Raw genomic sequence first — 14890 nt, 5'->3', positions numbered from 1 at the left:
ATGGGGTTTGTAGAGCACACTGCTCCATATATCTTTCACCTTGGGTTCCCTTTAACCACCCTGGCGTTCTATTAAGATCGCCAGGGCGGCTGCGGGAGGGTTTTTTTTAAATTAAAAAAAAAACTATTTCATGCAGCCAACTGAAAGTTGGCTGCATGAAAGCCCACTAGAGGGCGCTCCGAATCCGTTCTTCTGATCGCCTCCGGCAATCAGAAGTAACAAGGAAGGCTGCAATGAGCGGCCTTCCTTGTTTGGCTTTTCTCGTCACCATGGCGACGAGCGGAGTGACGTCATTGGACGTCAGCCGACGTCCTGACGTCAGCCACCTCCGATCTAGCCCTTAACGCTGGCCGGGACTATTTGTTCCGGCTGCGCAGGGCTCGGGCGGCTGGGGGGACTCTCTTTCGCCGCTGCACGCGGCGGATCGCCGCAGAGTGGCAACGATCAGGTAGCACACGCGTCTGGCAAAGTGCCGGCTGCGTGTGCTGCTTTTTATTTTATCAAAATCGGCCCAGCAGGGCCTGAGCGGCACCCTCTGGCGGTAATGGACGAGCTGAGCTCGTCCATACCGCTAAGGTGGTTAAACAGAGGTTGCCATATTACTGTCTAGAGATGGACGGTTGTATGCTAATAATTTTGCTTTGCAAGAATATTTAATGCAAATTATATGCAGTTTGGAATTGGGCCATTCAAATGCACTTCCTGACGATTTTGATTGACTTTTACATGAAAGGATGCCAAGCCCCATTATCACTGACATCACAGGCTTATTCACCAGAGGGTTACGCTACCTGCTCAGTCTACAGTGAGTGTTTGTTTTGGGGAGATGACACAGGTAAGGTAGGTCTAACTGGGCCCCATAGAAATCACTATGGTTGCTATTCTGGTTGCTGCCCATGCTTTCTCCGTGAGCCTGTATATTCAATGCCATTTCCATTAATGTAATTTAGATTTTTATAAGATTTTGCTCTAATGCTTTCAACTATTGCATCTCACTAGGTGTATGCCTAGGAAATTGAGATCTGAAATGACAGATCAGGTAGTGAGAAACAAGGAACTACCTTACTTAATATTTTATATATGTGTTGCAGATGACTTTGAGTCAAAGTACTCTTTTCATTCAGTGGATGAATTTCCTGCTCCAGAGGACTACAGACCCTTCCAGAAAATCTACCCCAGCAAATCAATCAGAGGTGAGACCTAAGTCTTTATGAACCAAAGAACATTATGTTGTTACCGATTTGTCTTTTCATTTGCTGACGTCTTAAAGGACTTCCGATGCTAAATGTCAGTTATATACCTGCATCACTTTTGTAGGCACGGAAGACTCCCTCTGTGCCGTTTCGCCGGGTCCCCGCCGCTCAGTAGCCCCCCGGGCCGGCTCCCGACCTCACGGCCTGGGTCGGGCTCTCCTGCCTGCACTAACATGGCGGCATGAGCTGGCCGCGGCTGCGCAGTCCGCATAGGGCTAACCCCCCCCATCCACGGAACAGGAAACAGCCTGTTGCGTGGATTAACCTGGATGTAGTTTCTAGCTCGACCTAACTCTACCCACACAGACATCACATGGAGAGTGATTTCACAATGTGTATAAAGATGGCTACTGCATACAGACACTTGAAAAAAAATCTGACAAACAGCCTGGTTACATGAAGTTTGACATTCATAAATACGAGGAGAATTGAACTGAACTTTATTCAATACAGTGTCGCTTTAAGGTTCATGCTTCTTTCTATTGTTTTTGGACACACAATACTCATACTTTAATCCTGTGTAAAATGTGGTTGTGGCTGAATTGCTTATCCTAGTGATCTATCTGGTCCACCTTATAATTTCCCTCCTCTTAACAGTGTATTTTAATGTTTTATATACAGGTGTCAGATGACCATTTGCCAAATCCATGAATTGCATTTGGATATGAAACTAGCATATGGTCTGTAAGGGCTTCCAGCAATCTTTTTGCAGTGGGGAGCATATTGGCCTGGCAGGGTGTTTGTCCAAACAGTAAAGTGGCAGTGTCTTCTTTGCTCTGTTATTCATGCTTTTAGGTATCTGCTATATAGCTCATTGCCAGTCATACCAAAATAGAAGTCTTTCAGTAGCATAAATGCAGTTTTCAGCAATCTTTCAAGGCAAAGGAAAAAAGCATTAAACTGTTAATTGTAATAACCGATCTAACTAAGGGACACGCTAATTTAACACCTCCTGAAGTTCTTCTATTAGGCCTCTTTCACAGTGGGACGTTGCCTTTGATGCGACGTTAAGGTCGCATAACGTGCCCCTAATGCAACGCATTGAAAGACTATAACTGACGTTATAGTACATTTAGCCCTGCGTTTGGTGCACTGTTTCTGTCGCACAGTGATGGAACAAAAAACGGCACATGCGTTACATTAAAAAAAAATAAAAAAATTACTGAGCATGTGCAACACACACACACACACACACACACACACACACACACACACACACACACACACACACACACACACACACACACACACACACACACACACACACACACACACACACACACACACACACACACACACACACACACACACACACACACACACACACGTAGCAGATTTATTGCTAAAACGCACAGCATGCAACACTTTCTAAATATTGCTACACATTACACATAATGCAACATGTGCACTGTGAATGTTGCACAGACTTAATATTGCTGTGCGTTAGTCCACGTTTAAACATTGTCTAACGTGCGACTTTAACGTTGCACTGTTTAAGAGGCCTAAAGGTTAAAATTAGAAGAGGATTGAATCGTCTCCAATTAATGGCAGAAGCTGTTCAAGAAGCATTGTAGGCGTGATAAAGCCAGAAATGGTAATGGAGCCCAACGATCAATATGTCAACCGGGCAACTGGCAGCTTTTTTTTTCCCCAAGGACATTTAAAAAATCAGTACTTGACAGATGAACTTTTTGTCCCTAAGTTTGTGCAAAGGATTAGGGCTGGGTGAATAGTCTTATCCATTTATTTAGGAAAGGGTTCTTTACAGTAAGAGTGATTCAAATGTGGAATTTATTACCATGGGATGTAGTTACGGCAAATTCTATATCTGCATTTAAGGGGGGTTTAGATGCTTTCCTTGCATTGAAAGACATCCATGGCTATGATTACTTGGTAATTCCCAGTGATGTTGATCCAGCTATTTTATCTGATTGTCATCTGGAGTCGGGAAGGAATTTTTCCCTTTTGGGGCTAATTGGACCATGCCTTGTAAGGGTTTTTCACCTTCCTCTGGATCAACACAGATATGTGAGAATGTAGGTAGTTTTGTATCATAGGACACGCAGCTGCCCATAAGATTACACGGGGGACATGATTTTACAAAACTTGCTTACATGCAGCTTCTTCCAGTCTTCTGTAGCCTTACAGGTCTTAATTCCAAGTTAGGGCAGAATTATGCAGGTTTCTGCGGCTTGAAAATGGAACATTTTAAGCTCTATTTGATTTGGTTCACTTTCAAGCTGCATGAATTTGCATAACAAAAACTAAACAAAAAAAATGAACTTGGAATTGTTTACATTTTAATGACTAAACCTATTTCTGGTGACCCATCACCATCATGATATGATATTAAAGGGAATCTGACGTGAAAATAAACTTATGAGATAATGATTTGCATGTGTAGCTTGTAAATGTATAATATAATTGTATGTACAGCTAATAAATAGAACATTAGTAGCACAGTTATGAGTCTCATATTGTTTCCAGTACAGTAAGAGTGAAGAAACTCCAGTTGTTGTTTATGCAAAAGAGCGTCTCTGAGCTCTCCGACAAATTTAGTCAGAGAGCATTGCTATTTTCTGAAGCGTTTATCTCAACCTCTCTCACTGTTTCTTGTTTAAAGTGAACCAGAGACGAAGCACCCTCACGTATTTTACCATATATATCAATGGGAACATTAGAGAAAACTCTACCCTGCTCTGTTTTTCTTCACTGCTCAGCCTGCTTGTTATCAGCACTGATAAAATCCCAGACTGAGCATTCAGTCTGGCTTTGCTCAGGAATCATAGCTGAGTCTGTCTTCTCTGATGTATTTTCAAGCCCAAGCCTGCCCCCTTCTGGCTCTGCCATAATGACTCTGCTATAATGATTCCAGAGCAAAGCCAGACTGAATGCTCAGTCAGGGATTTTATCAGGTCTGATAACAAGCAGTGAAGAATGAAACAGAGAGCAGTGTAGGCGTTTTCTCTAATGTTCCCACTGATCTATATGGTAAAATACATGAGGGTGCTTCGTCTCTGGTTCACTACTGTAGGGGGGTTGGGGGAAAATGAGATAAAGTTACCTGAGGCTTCTAATGGTCCCCCGCAGGCATCCTGTGCCTATGCAGCCACTCACCGATGCTCCGGCCCCGCCTCCGGTTCACTTCTGGAATTTCAGACTTTAAAGTCTGAAAACCACTGCGCCTGCGTTGCCGTGTCCTCGAACCCGCTGATGTCACAAAGAGCATACTGCGCAGGCCCAGTATGGTCTGTGTCTGCGCAGAACGCTCCTGGTGACATCAGTGGGAGCGAGGACATGGCAACGCAGGCGCAGTGGTTTTCAGACTTTAAAGTCTGAAATTCCAGACGTGAACCGGAGGCGCGGCCGGAGCATCGGTGAGTGGCTGCGCGAGAACAGGATGTCTGCGGGGGACCGTTAGAAGCCCCGGGTAAGTTCAACTCATTTTCCCCCGACCCCCCCCCCCCCCCCCCCCCTACAATATCCCTTTAAGTGGCTACGGTTTTTCTGTCAGAAAGTTCAAGTTCAAAGTGTCATTAGCTCTGCTCTGTTTCATCATTTAAAATACAGAGTGTAATTTGTAAATTGCAAATATTAGAGAATGTGCGCTAATAGAATAAAGAAAAGGGACGGGAAAACACCGGGAGCCCGATCTGGTGTCTTATCGCACGTGCAATTTTGATTGATGTAATAAATGATCGTATATACTCACAAAGCCGGGTTGCACATGAGGCAACCAACCAATGTTGCATGTGAGAAAGTACCGTCCTCACTCGGCCTTGTGACGTCGCTTGGGTGGTCACTGCTCCTTTGAAAAGATGCCACCAGCCAAGGTGGTGTCCCCAGATCCCAGGGGAGGATAGCACGATACGGGAGGATAGGAGGTGCCCTGAAGGGTACTTATGAAGCGGTTTGTAAACCAATAGGTAAAAGATTTTTTTTTTTAATAAAAATAAATAATTATAATAATAGAAAATAAAAAATGCTGCTGATATACACGTCAGTGGTGTAGGCGATGGTTTAAACAAATTATTAATATGGGAATATGGAATGATCCTACCTTTAATAATTAGTCACTCCCAATAGGTTAGAAAAAATTGCTTTAATGGGGCACTTTAAAATGAGTACGCGTTTTGCGGTACAGACAGCTACATCAGGTCGTGTATTGTGCCTAGAAGAACAGACAGGGCACTAAGACACATGGGAACAATTCACATACAATTCACAACTAAAATTTCCATTTTATATAAAATTGGCAATTAAGATATGTATGAGCTAAAATGAGCAATAAACTCATAAAAACAAATGATTAGATGCAATCAAAACATCAAGTTATTATACAGTCTATTGGAAATACATATTTCTCATAAACACTGATGTATCCCCAAATACAGTAATATATGCATTAACATAGACTCGAGAGAAAGGATTCCGTCTGTGTCTAAAACATAACATCTCACACAAACCTGATGTTGGGGAGAAGCTATAGGTCTCCTAGCGTTAGTGTACTAAATGGAGAGACGGTATGAGAAATTCACATACTAAAAAGGTCTATACCCCCAATAGGCCAAAATTGCAGTGCCATCAGGCAATGGTGACCCCTCTATATATGATGGAGGGAAGAATCTGGATAATATTATAATAACCTAATCCGCTAGACGTACAGGGGTGTAAAGAGGAACCTGCTAAGTGGGTGTCAGTAAATCCTACAACGAATGGAAGTAGTGGGATGGAGAAAGGGACCATATGAGAGCAAGGGGGCATACATTCCCCGTATCTGGATGTGTGATAAGAGATAGGTAGTCTGGAGACGGCTTACCGAAGTGTAAATTTCCCAGGAGTCAGGCGCCTGTAGCGCCGCTGTTACCACTTCCTATTTTTATTAGAAGTCCGTGCTCGTACAAAGTATGACGGCGCAGCCGATGACGTCAACGCGCCTCCCATCTGATCAGGCTCCGCCGGTGTAATGTTGGATATTGCAGCCCGGAAGCAGCCTTCCTTACTGAGTATCGCGCATACTCAGTGGGAAGTTAGACATTATTTAGCTGAAATATCTCCGCTTCCGCACCACGTACACTCCTGAAATTTTTAGGGGAGGGAGGGGACCCCCAGATCCAGCTCTGTGTCGAATTGCAGCCCCCTAGCCCCGCTAGTTCCCGAGATAGGTTTGCTGCAATCAGTCTCGGGAAGCAGCGGGGCTCGGGGGCTGCAATTCGGCACAGAGCTAGATGTGGGGGTCCCCTCCCTCCTCTGAAAATTTCGGGGGTGTACGTGGTGCGGAAGCGGAGATATTTAGGACGTTTCACACGTGGCTGCACAATGTAATGGGGCGCAGGCTCCTACTGCGCATGCGGGGCTGCACAACGTGCGGGGCTGCAATATCTGACATCACACCGGCAAGAAGGGAGTGTGAGGCGCGGCAGGTGACGTCGCCCCGCCTCCCACGTACTACCGCTCGGCCGGTGTAATGTCAGATATTGCAGCCCGGAAGCAGCCTTCCTCACTGAGTATCGCGCATGCTCAGTGGGAAGTTAGACATTATTTAGCTGAAATATCTCCGCTTCCGCACCACGTACACTCCCGAAATTTTCAGGGGAGGGAGGGGACCCCCAGATCCAGCTCTGTGTCGAATTGCAGCCCCCGAGCCCCGCTAGTTCCCGAGATAGGTTTGCTGCAATCAGTCCCGGGAACCAGCGGGGCTTGGGGGCTGCAATTCGGCACAGAGCTAGATGTGGGGGTCCCCTCCATCCCCTGAAAATTTCGGGAGTGTACGTGGTGCGGAAGCGGAGATATTTAGGACGTTTCACACGTGGCTGCACAATGTAATGGGGCGCAGGCTCCTACTGCGCATGCGGGGCTGCACAACGTGCGGGGCTGCAGTATCTGACACCACACCGGCATAGATAGTGTTGCAGCCGTCTCAAAGGAGATGGGAGGCGGGAACGCCTCTTGTAGACCACGTACCGCGGCCATTTTGCCGTGGTATAATGAACACACTTGTTCATTGGAAGGCTTCGAACTGCGGCTTTGTGACATGGACAGTAGCACTTCTCATAGGGGGTAGGGTATGGAGCCTCTGCATATCACAGATAGGGACAAGCAGTAAAAATAACAATTTGGATTTAGTGACTAACACATAAAATACCATAATACACGCTAATGGGTTATATTCAACATTATAAATTAACTAAAATCTAATGGAGATAGAAAATAATTAATGGAATATAAATTTAGATCTAAGGGCATATATCTGTGAATCGGTATATATTGATGAGGGTGCATTATAACTGCGCCTGGGATCTAAGCAATATGAGCAGGGTGGTAGGGAAAGGAAAGTGTGGAGGAGGTAAAATGCAGGGAGGGGGGGGGGGGGGAGGATGGATGTAAATACTGGGGAGGGAAGATATTGTGAAGGGACCAAGGGGAATCGGAGAACGGGCTGGGGGGAGGGGTTAATGTGTAATGGGGACTGGAAAGGGGGAGGGGGGTGGGAAGGCATTCTGGGAGGCATCGGAAAGAATGGCACCACGAGTTCCCATAGGCAAAAATTGCAGTGGTGCTACAATATAATATATTCGTATGTTACTGAAGGCATTCGTAACACTTTCTAAGTAGCACAACTTTATAAACCATAGGTCTGTCTTATTCATAGTGTGCCTATTTAGTGTGCCTCACACTCCCTTCTTGCCGGCGGAGCCTGATCAGATGGGAGGCGCGTTGACGTCATCGGCTGCGCCGTCATACTTTGTACGAGCGCGGACTTCTAATAAAAATAGGAAGTGGTAACAGCGGCGCTACAGGCGCCTGACTCCTGGGAAATTTACACTCCGGTAAACCGTCTCCAGACTACCTATCTCTTATCACACATGCAGATACGGGGAATGTATGCCCCCTTGCTCTCATATGGTCCCTTTCTCCATCCCACTACTTCCATTCGTTGTAGGATTTACTGACACCCACTTAGCAGGTTCCTCTTTACACCCCCGTACGTCTAGCGGATTATGTTTATGTTTATCCAGATTCTTCCCCCCCCCCCCCCCCCCCCCCAATCATATATAGGGGGTCACCATTGCCTGATGGCACTGCAATTTTGGCCTATTGGGGGTATAGACCTTTTTAGTATGTGAATTTCTCATACCGTCTCTCCATTTAGTACACTAACGCTAGGAGACCTATAGCTTCTCCCCAACATCAGGTTTGTGTGAGATGTTATGCTTTAGACACAGACGGAATCCTTTCTCTCGAGTCTGTTAATGCATGTATTACTGTATTTGGGGATACATCAGTGTTTATGAGAAATATGTATTTCCAATAGACTGTATAATAACTTTTGATGTTTTGACTGCATCTAATCATTTGTTTTTATGAGTTTATTGCTCATTTTAGCTCATACATATCTTAATTGCCAATTGTATATAAAATGGATATTTTAGTTGTGAATTGTATATGAATTGTTCCCATGTGTCTTAGTGCCCTGTCTGTTCTTCTAGGCACAATACACGACCTGATGTAGCTGTCTGTACCGCGAAACTTGTTGTCATTTTAAAGTGCCCCATTAAAGCAATTTTTTCTAACCTATTGGGAGTGACTACTATATTCCTATATTAATAGTTTGTTTAAACCATCGCCTACGCCACTGGCGTGTATATCAGCAGCATTTTTTATTTTCTATTTATTTTTATTAAAAAAATCTTTTTACCTATAGATTTACAAACCGCTTCATAAGTACCCTTCAGGGCGCCTCCTATCCTCCCGTATCGAAATATTAGAGAATGATGCAGTTTTATAGAAAAAAAAGCTGTATAACTACAAAAATAAAAATGACTCTTCTTTGGTTCGAATGTTCTATTAATTATCCATACTACACATTAAATTAATTAAAAATGTTTCCATTTCAGTGTCATTTTTAAAAGGACCAAAAAGTCCTCTTACAAAGAAAAAAAAAACTATGCTAAATATAACTTTGCCTACTTAAAATAGAATGTATTTGCAGTTTATATTAACCATCCTAATTCTGTTTTTCAGCAACCCGTGGTGCTCCTCCTCTGCCTCCCATCCCAAGGTGAGACTGTGTGGCCAGTCTCTGCTGCCTGGACTGTTCACCTGCAGCTCACCCTCCTCTCCTCCCTTCTCGCACCTTCCAGAGAGGGGCCACTCCTGCATGAAAACATTTGTGATCAAAAAGGAGGCTTGAGCCCCCCCTGCTGCCTGTCTATGCATTCCACATCCTTTCCTCTGGCACAGCCTTCGTCCACCATTTCCATGGGGAGGGGGTGGCAATGTTTCATCTCCACCCCATGGTACATTTACCAGGAAACTTGTGACTGCATCCAGCACTACTTTACATTTTTTCACTTCAGATGAATACTTCATTTTGCGAATACCATGAGGAACTGTATTCATTATGTCCATAGGAAGTGGGCTGCACAATATAGAAATTGTAGGAACCGACAATGAGTAAATATTAAGGAATACACTACAGAGAGGAATAAAGGTCGGGAGGAGTAGAGACAACAAGCTGCTTCCCAGGACTCTGCCTCCTCACAAAGCACTTTCTGACTGTTACCCAAAGACTCTGGGCAGATCCATTTGCAGGCTCCTGAGGGGCAAGGACAACGGAGCTTGGACCCAGGATGCTGGTTTAAGAGGAATGCTTCTCGGCAGCTCGGAGACTTCTGACCGTGTTACAGCATTTAACACTAACATTCATGAGAAGAGGCTGGTGAAGGCGCAAGAAGAGAGAATTAAATTGGAAGATTTGACAGTCTCTTAATTGCGGAATGTTATTAGTGCAGGTTGTCTGTGTGTGTAATAAGGTGATGGGAACAAACTTTCTGGGTGGTAATTCATGTGGCTCTCTATGCAGATGAGGAGGGTTTTCCATATGTGGTGTTTTTGTTTTTTTCTTTAAAGGTCACTGGAATTTTTGCATACCCTTCTTTCCGTTTAATATTTGTTCCCCATTTTTTCATGACCACACTAATCTTCCAACCTCTTTTTGTTGTATCTTAATTCCCCCTTCCCTTTTACAATCTTCTGTGTCCTTTTAATATCCATTCCATGCTCCTTTGTTACTACTACCACCACCACAATTGCTACATGACCATGTTGTAAACCTACCTTATCACTTTAGCCAATAATGATTGTACACATAACTTGTTACCAGTCAGAGGCATCAGGCATGTCGGCTGGCTACCAGTCTCCTATCTGGAAACTTATAGTGTCTAGATATATTATTAATTATGGGCTACGCTCAAGCCTGTATTTGTTTCATAATGTAGATGGCACAGCACATTTAGCACCAATGTGGAGATGCTTCACGTTGCGTGTCAGACGTTATGTACTGTCATTTCCAGTTGCAGCATGTTTATTATCTGTGTGTAGAGACATGGACAACACTATAAGCTGCAGCATGTTTATGACTTCCAACACCTCCAGTGCTGCTTGGATTTGTGGGAATTTATTTGCCTTATAGCAGGAGCACATTTGACCCACTTGCAGCCCACAGGCCAGGCTCTTGGGATAACATTGACTAAGTAGTGATTTCTATTTTTTTACCCAATCTAACAGATAATGCAGGTCTTTCTTCATTGCCTCAGATGTACACCCTCTTGTTCATCTGAGCAGTGCCTGAGGAGATGTATGTAAAGGATATTGTAGCACAGAGCTGTCTATTCTCAGGTATTGGCATGATGCTCTTTTGGAAAATGTTTTCTAAAGATGCTGATGTAAACTTTTATTTTTAAAAACTTTTTAAAAATAGTAATTTGCCTATTTTCATTCATTTGTGACTTTTGTCACATTCAGAAAAAAAAGGCTTGAAATAGAAATCCTCATTTGATCATTCAATGCACTTGAATTACTGATTCTTCTCTCCTTCAGAAGACATGAGGGTAGAAGAAGCAGTATGTTTACATGGCAAGCTGGCCAGCCTGTATACCTACTGCAGCCTTGGCAGTATCTGAAATGTTTACTTTCCTACCCAACATTTTGTTTCATATGCTATGGTTGAGCTCAAGTAAGAAAAAGTCAAAATTTGTTTTTTGTTTTGTTTTTTTATATATTATTTCTGTTTTGCATTTCTTTCGGATCAATAAGTGATCTGATAAGAATTTTCTATCCAATATGAACTCATGGAGAATCAGGAAATTGACATTATAATGGGATAAATTTGTAAAGGTGCTAATTATTACATTTCCCAAACGATCTTTCAGCCCACCAATGGATGGGAAAATGATAAGCAGTCCAATCAGAGTAAAATAATCGTTCTGAAATTCGGATTGACAGAACGATCGATAAAATAATTTTTTGCTAATCGGCACCACTAATTGCACCAATCTGATCGATTGTATGGTCGATGGTTCTGGAGATTGTACAATTAATGGCCACCTTTAACCTCTGCTTTTGGCTGGTTGTGATCATGTCTGACTTCTGCTTTGTGTGTGGGCTTCACAGGGGTTTGATGCGAGCAGTGATAATAGCTATCAATATAGCCCGGCGGATTGTTCAGAAACAGCCTTATCAGTCCGCCGACAGACTGTACACACGCTGTACTGTCTGCTGAAAACCTGCCCAGCGGGAGGTGACGACGGACTTGTCGTTGTCTTCAGTCAGACGTGTGTACGAGCCTTTAAGGTGCGTACACACACACTACTGAAGAGAACGACTGGTCCGTCAGACCCTCCCACTGAGCTGTTGTTCTCCCGACAGTAGTGCATGTGTACAGTCTATCTGCAGGCTGATGAGGCTGTTTCTGAACAATCCGCTAAGTGGATCGTTCAGAAACGGCCTTATCAGTCTGCAGACAGACTGTACACACGCACTACTGTTGGGAGAACGACCGCCCAGCGGGAGGGTCTGACGGACCCGTCGTTCTCTTTAGTAGTGCGTGTGTAAGGGCCTGTTGTAACTGCAACTGAATCGCAGTGTTTTCCTACACGCTTATTCCAATGCAGAATCACAGCCTGTTGAAATCAGTAAGCTGTTTCTGAATCGTGTGGGAGGGCGGGGGAAATGCGATGTGGAAAGCCAACCTTACAGATTGTTCTGGTAATTTATTTCAATCACTTTCTACATTCATATTTAATATTTATATAGGTTAAATAAATTACCTTTATCATTGTACTAAATTTAGAATGATTGTTGTCCGCGTTGAGGGTTTTTTTTATCCTCATCAGGCCTGGTAAAATGCTTACTTTGTTCCAGCAAAAAAAAATGTACCTGAAGCAGTTTTTAAAGAGAACCCGAGGTGGGTTTGAAGAATATTATCTGCATACAGAGGCTGGATCTGCCTATACAGCCCAGCCTCTGTTGCTATCCCAAACCCCCCTAAGGTCCCCCTGCACTCTGCAATCCCTCATAAATCACAGCCACGCTGCTGACAAACAGCTTGTCAGAGCTGGCTGTGTTTATCTCTATAGTGTCAGTCTGCTGCTCTCCCCGCCTCCTGCAGAACTCCAGTCCCCGCCTGCATCCCTTCCCTCCCTGCTGATTGGAGGGAAGGGACGGGGGCAGGGACCGGAGCTATGCAGGAGGCGGGGGAGCAGCTGAGACTGACACTACAGATGTAAACACAGCCTCACAGCATGGCTGTGATTTATGAGGGATTGCAGAGTGCAGGGGGACCTTAGTGGGGTTTGGGATAGCAACAGAGGCTGGGCTGTATAGGCAGATCCAGCCTCTGTATGCAGATAACATTCTTTAAACACACCTCGGGTTCTCTTTAAGCTTCATTCTGTCCACATCTTTAAAGATTGGTTCAGCTGCAGTGTGGTGAATCTGACTTGGAGCTTATGAGATTCCACAGTCCATTGTGGATACTTAAAAAAAAAAAAAATGGCAAACGCATAAAGGAAATTATATACTGTAACAGCTATTTTATACCTGTCCTGCTTTTTAATCTTTTTTTTTTTTTTTCACCTTCAATGGAAGAACCACTAGGCACCATAAGGTGCCTATTAAAGATAGTATTCATTAACTTTTCTGCCACTCGCTAGCAATGCACAGTGCATGGCTTTCACTGGGCCCAAGCATCAGTCCACATTACAGCGGAGTTGTGGTATGATGGCAAAAAGCATTGTTCATAGACCTGACCCTTGGGAAGGGTACCATTCCTCCCAGTGAGCACCTGGAAGGGACTCTTGAAGTGGGGCAATGCCTGTGCTATGGACCAGGTACTGTGTGCTATGATTTATGCATAGCAGGCGATGGAGCATGGTGCCTATATTTTTATTTTCTTTGAAGTACAACTTTAAATTACATGCAAGCATTTAACATTTGATGGCTGAAACAATTGTTTGTGATCATTTTGGTTGTCAGTTTTGGGTCTTCCTTATCTTCTGCACTCATCAAAACACAGGTGACAAGCAGCTGACCAGGATGGAAACTTTAAGCTTTGTTCCCAGATGCTGCTTCTCTAAGGCCTCTTTTCCATGGACGGCTAAACTGCTTGTTTAGTCTAGCAGTTCAGCCGCCCGGCTGCTGGCCGCATGTGCCATTGTGCTGCAATTACATGCACCCGAATGCTTTTAGTAATGTGTCACATTTGCCATGCGGAGGTGTTGCCTGGCAGCGAATACGTCTTATGTCACCACCTGGTCACTACTGGTACTAAGCGCTAACAAGTACATGGCCGGTAGACGGGAGCTGCTGACGGTGAATTCACCGCCTTCAGCTGCTTGTGGAAAAGAGGCTTTACTCTTTCAAGTAACTGAACATGGTGCTCGGCCAAGTGGATATGTGCATGATTGTTCAGACTGTCAAATATCATAGCCCACAAAACTCTGCCAATGTGGAGCTTTACAATGCTTAGAATGGGTTTTTGGCCGAAAGTAAACTTGCCTGGTCTGTAAGCTTATAAAATTTGTATGAAAGTAATGGTTTCTTTCACATTTTGAGCTTTAGAACACTACATAGGATGCTGAACTGCACTCTTATCATGCAGTTAGCCTGCTGGCCATGAGTGCCGTTCAGGTGCAATTTAAATACAGCCAATTAGAAGTGTTTGTAACACCACAAATGCCATTGACTGACACACGGTGGCATTACCCAGAGGTGGAAAACCGCAATGTCGTGAGCTGAGGCCACGCTAAGATGAGGGGGAGGCACCTCTTCACTGCAGGTGCTGAGCTCTAGCAAGCACCCAGCTGGTGCAGGGCAGAAGATGACAGGTGGTGCATTCACCGCCTTCAGTCTCCTGTTTGAAAGAAGCCTTTAAAGGCTTGCTTGGTTTTCCTGTAATGTGTAGCATTTCTCATGACTGCAGGGAAGACCTTTTAGGAAGGGGAATGACTATAGATCTTAAAGTGTAATTTGCAGAATTGGCTGTCAAGAATCAGGGCTACTGCAGGATTTAGAAAGAGACTTAAGAGTTGTGCTCAGACACCCTGGAGAGTTTGGTGTTCAAGACCTTGTACTGGGTAACGTGTGTACAGACAGCCAAAATGACTATTTGTGATTGTTTGGGCCCTCGGCTTTGTCTACACAGGGGTCAGTCTTCCATGCCCACAAAACATGCAACATGCTGTCAGTGAGAGTGGATGTTTCAAGCCAGCCAAGCGTACACAAACTGACACTGCATACCTGCAGACTGTCAGCTGAAAGGATCATGAACAGTTGTTTTAGCCTGTAAAAATCCA

General features: G+C 44.2%; 1 protein-coding gene across 5 annotated transcripts in view; it reads left to right on the top strand.

The window, feature by feature from the left end:
* Window positions 1-11015, top strand: part of WIPF2 (WAS/WASL interacting protein family member 2) — a 79179-nt gene extending 68164 nt beyond the window's left edge. For all 5 annotated transcript variants that reach the window (XM_068262984.1, XM_068262986.1, XM_068262983.1 and 2 more), the window contains 2 exons: window positions 1092-1193; window positions 9279-11015. In XM_068262984.1, coding sequence (XP_068119085.1) covers window positions 1092-1193; window positions 9279-9319 — 143 coding nt within the window. In that variant the 3' untranslated portion in view covers window positions 9320-11015. The remainder of the gene's footprint in view (window positions 1-1091; window positions 1194-9278) is intronic.
* The last annotated feature ends 3875 nt before the right edge of the window (window positions 11016-14890 follow it).

Source organism: Hyperolius riggenbachi, chromosome 12, assembly GCF_040937935.1.
Source record: "Hyperolius riggenbachi isolate aHypRig1 chromosome 12, aHypRig1.pri, whole genome shotgun sequence".
NCBI lineage: Eukaryota > Metazoa > Chordata > Amphibia > Anura > Hyperoliidae > Hyperolius > Hyperolius riggenbachi.
Note: the sequence above shows the minus strand (reverse complement) of the source record. Positions and strands in the feature narration are given on the sequence as shown.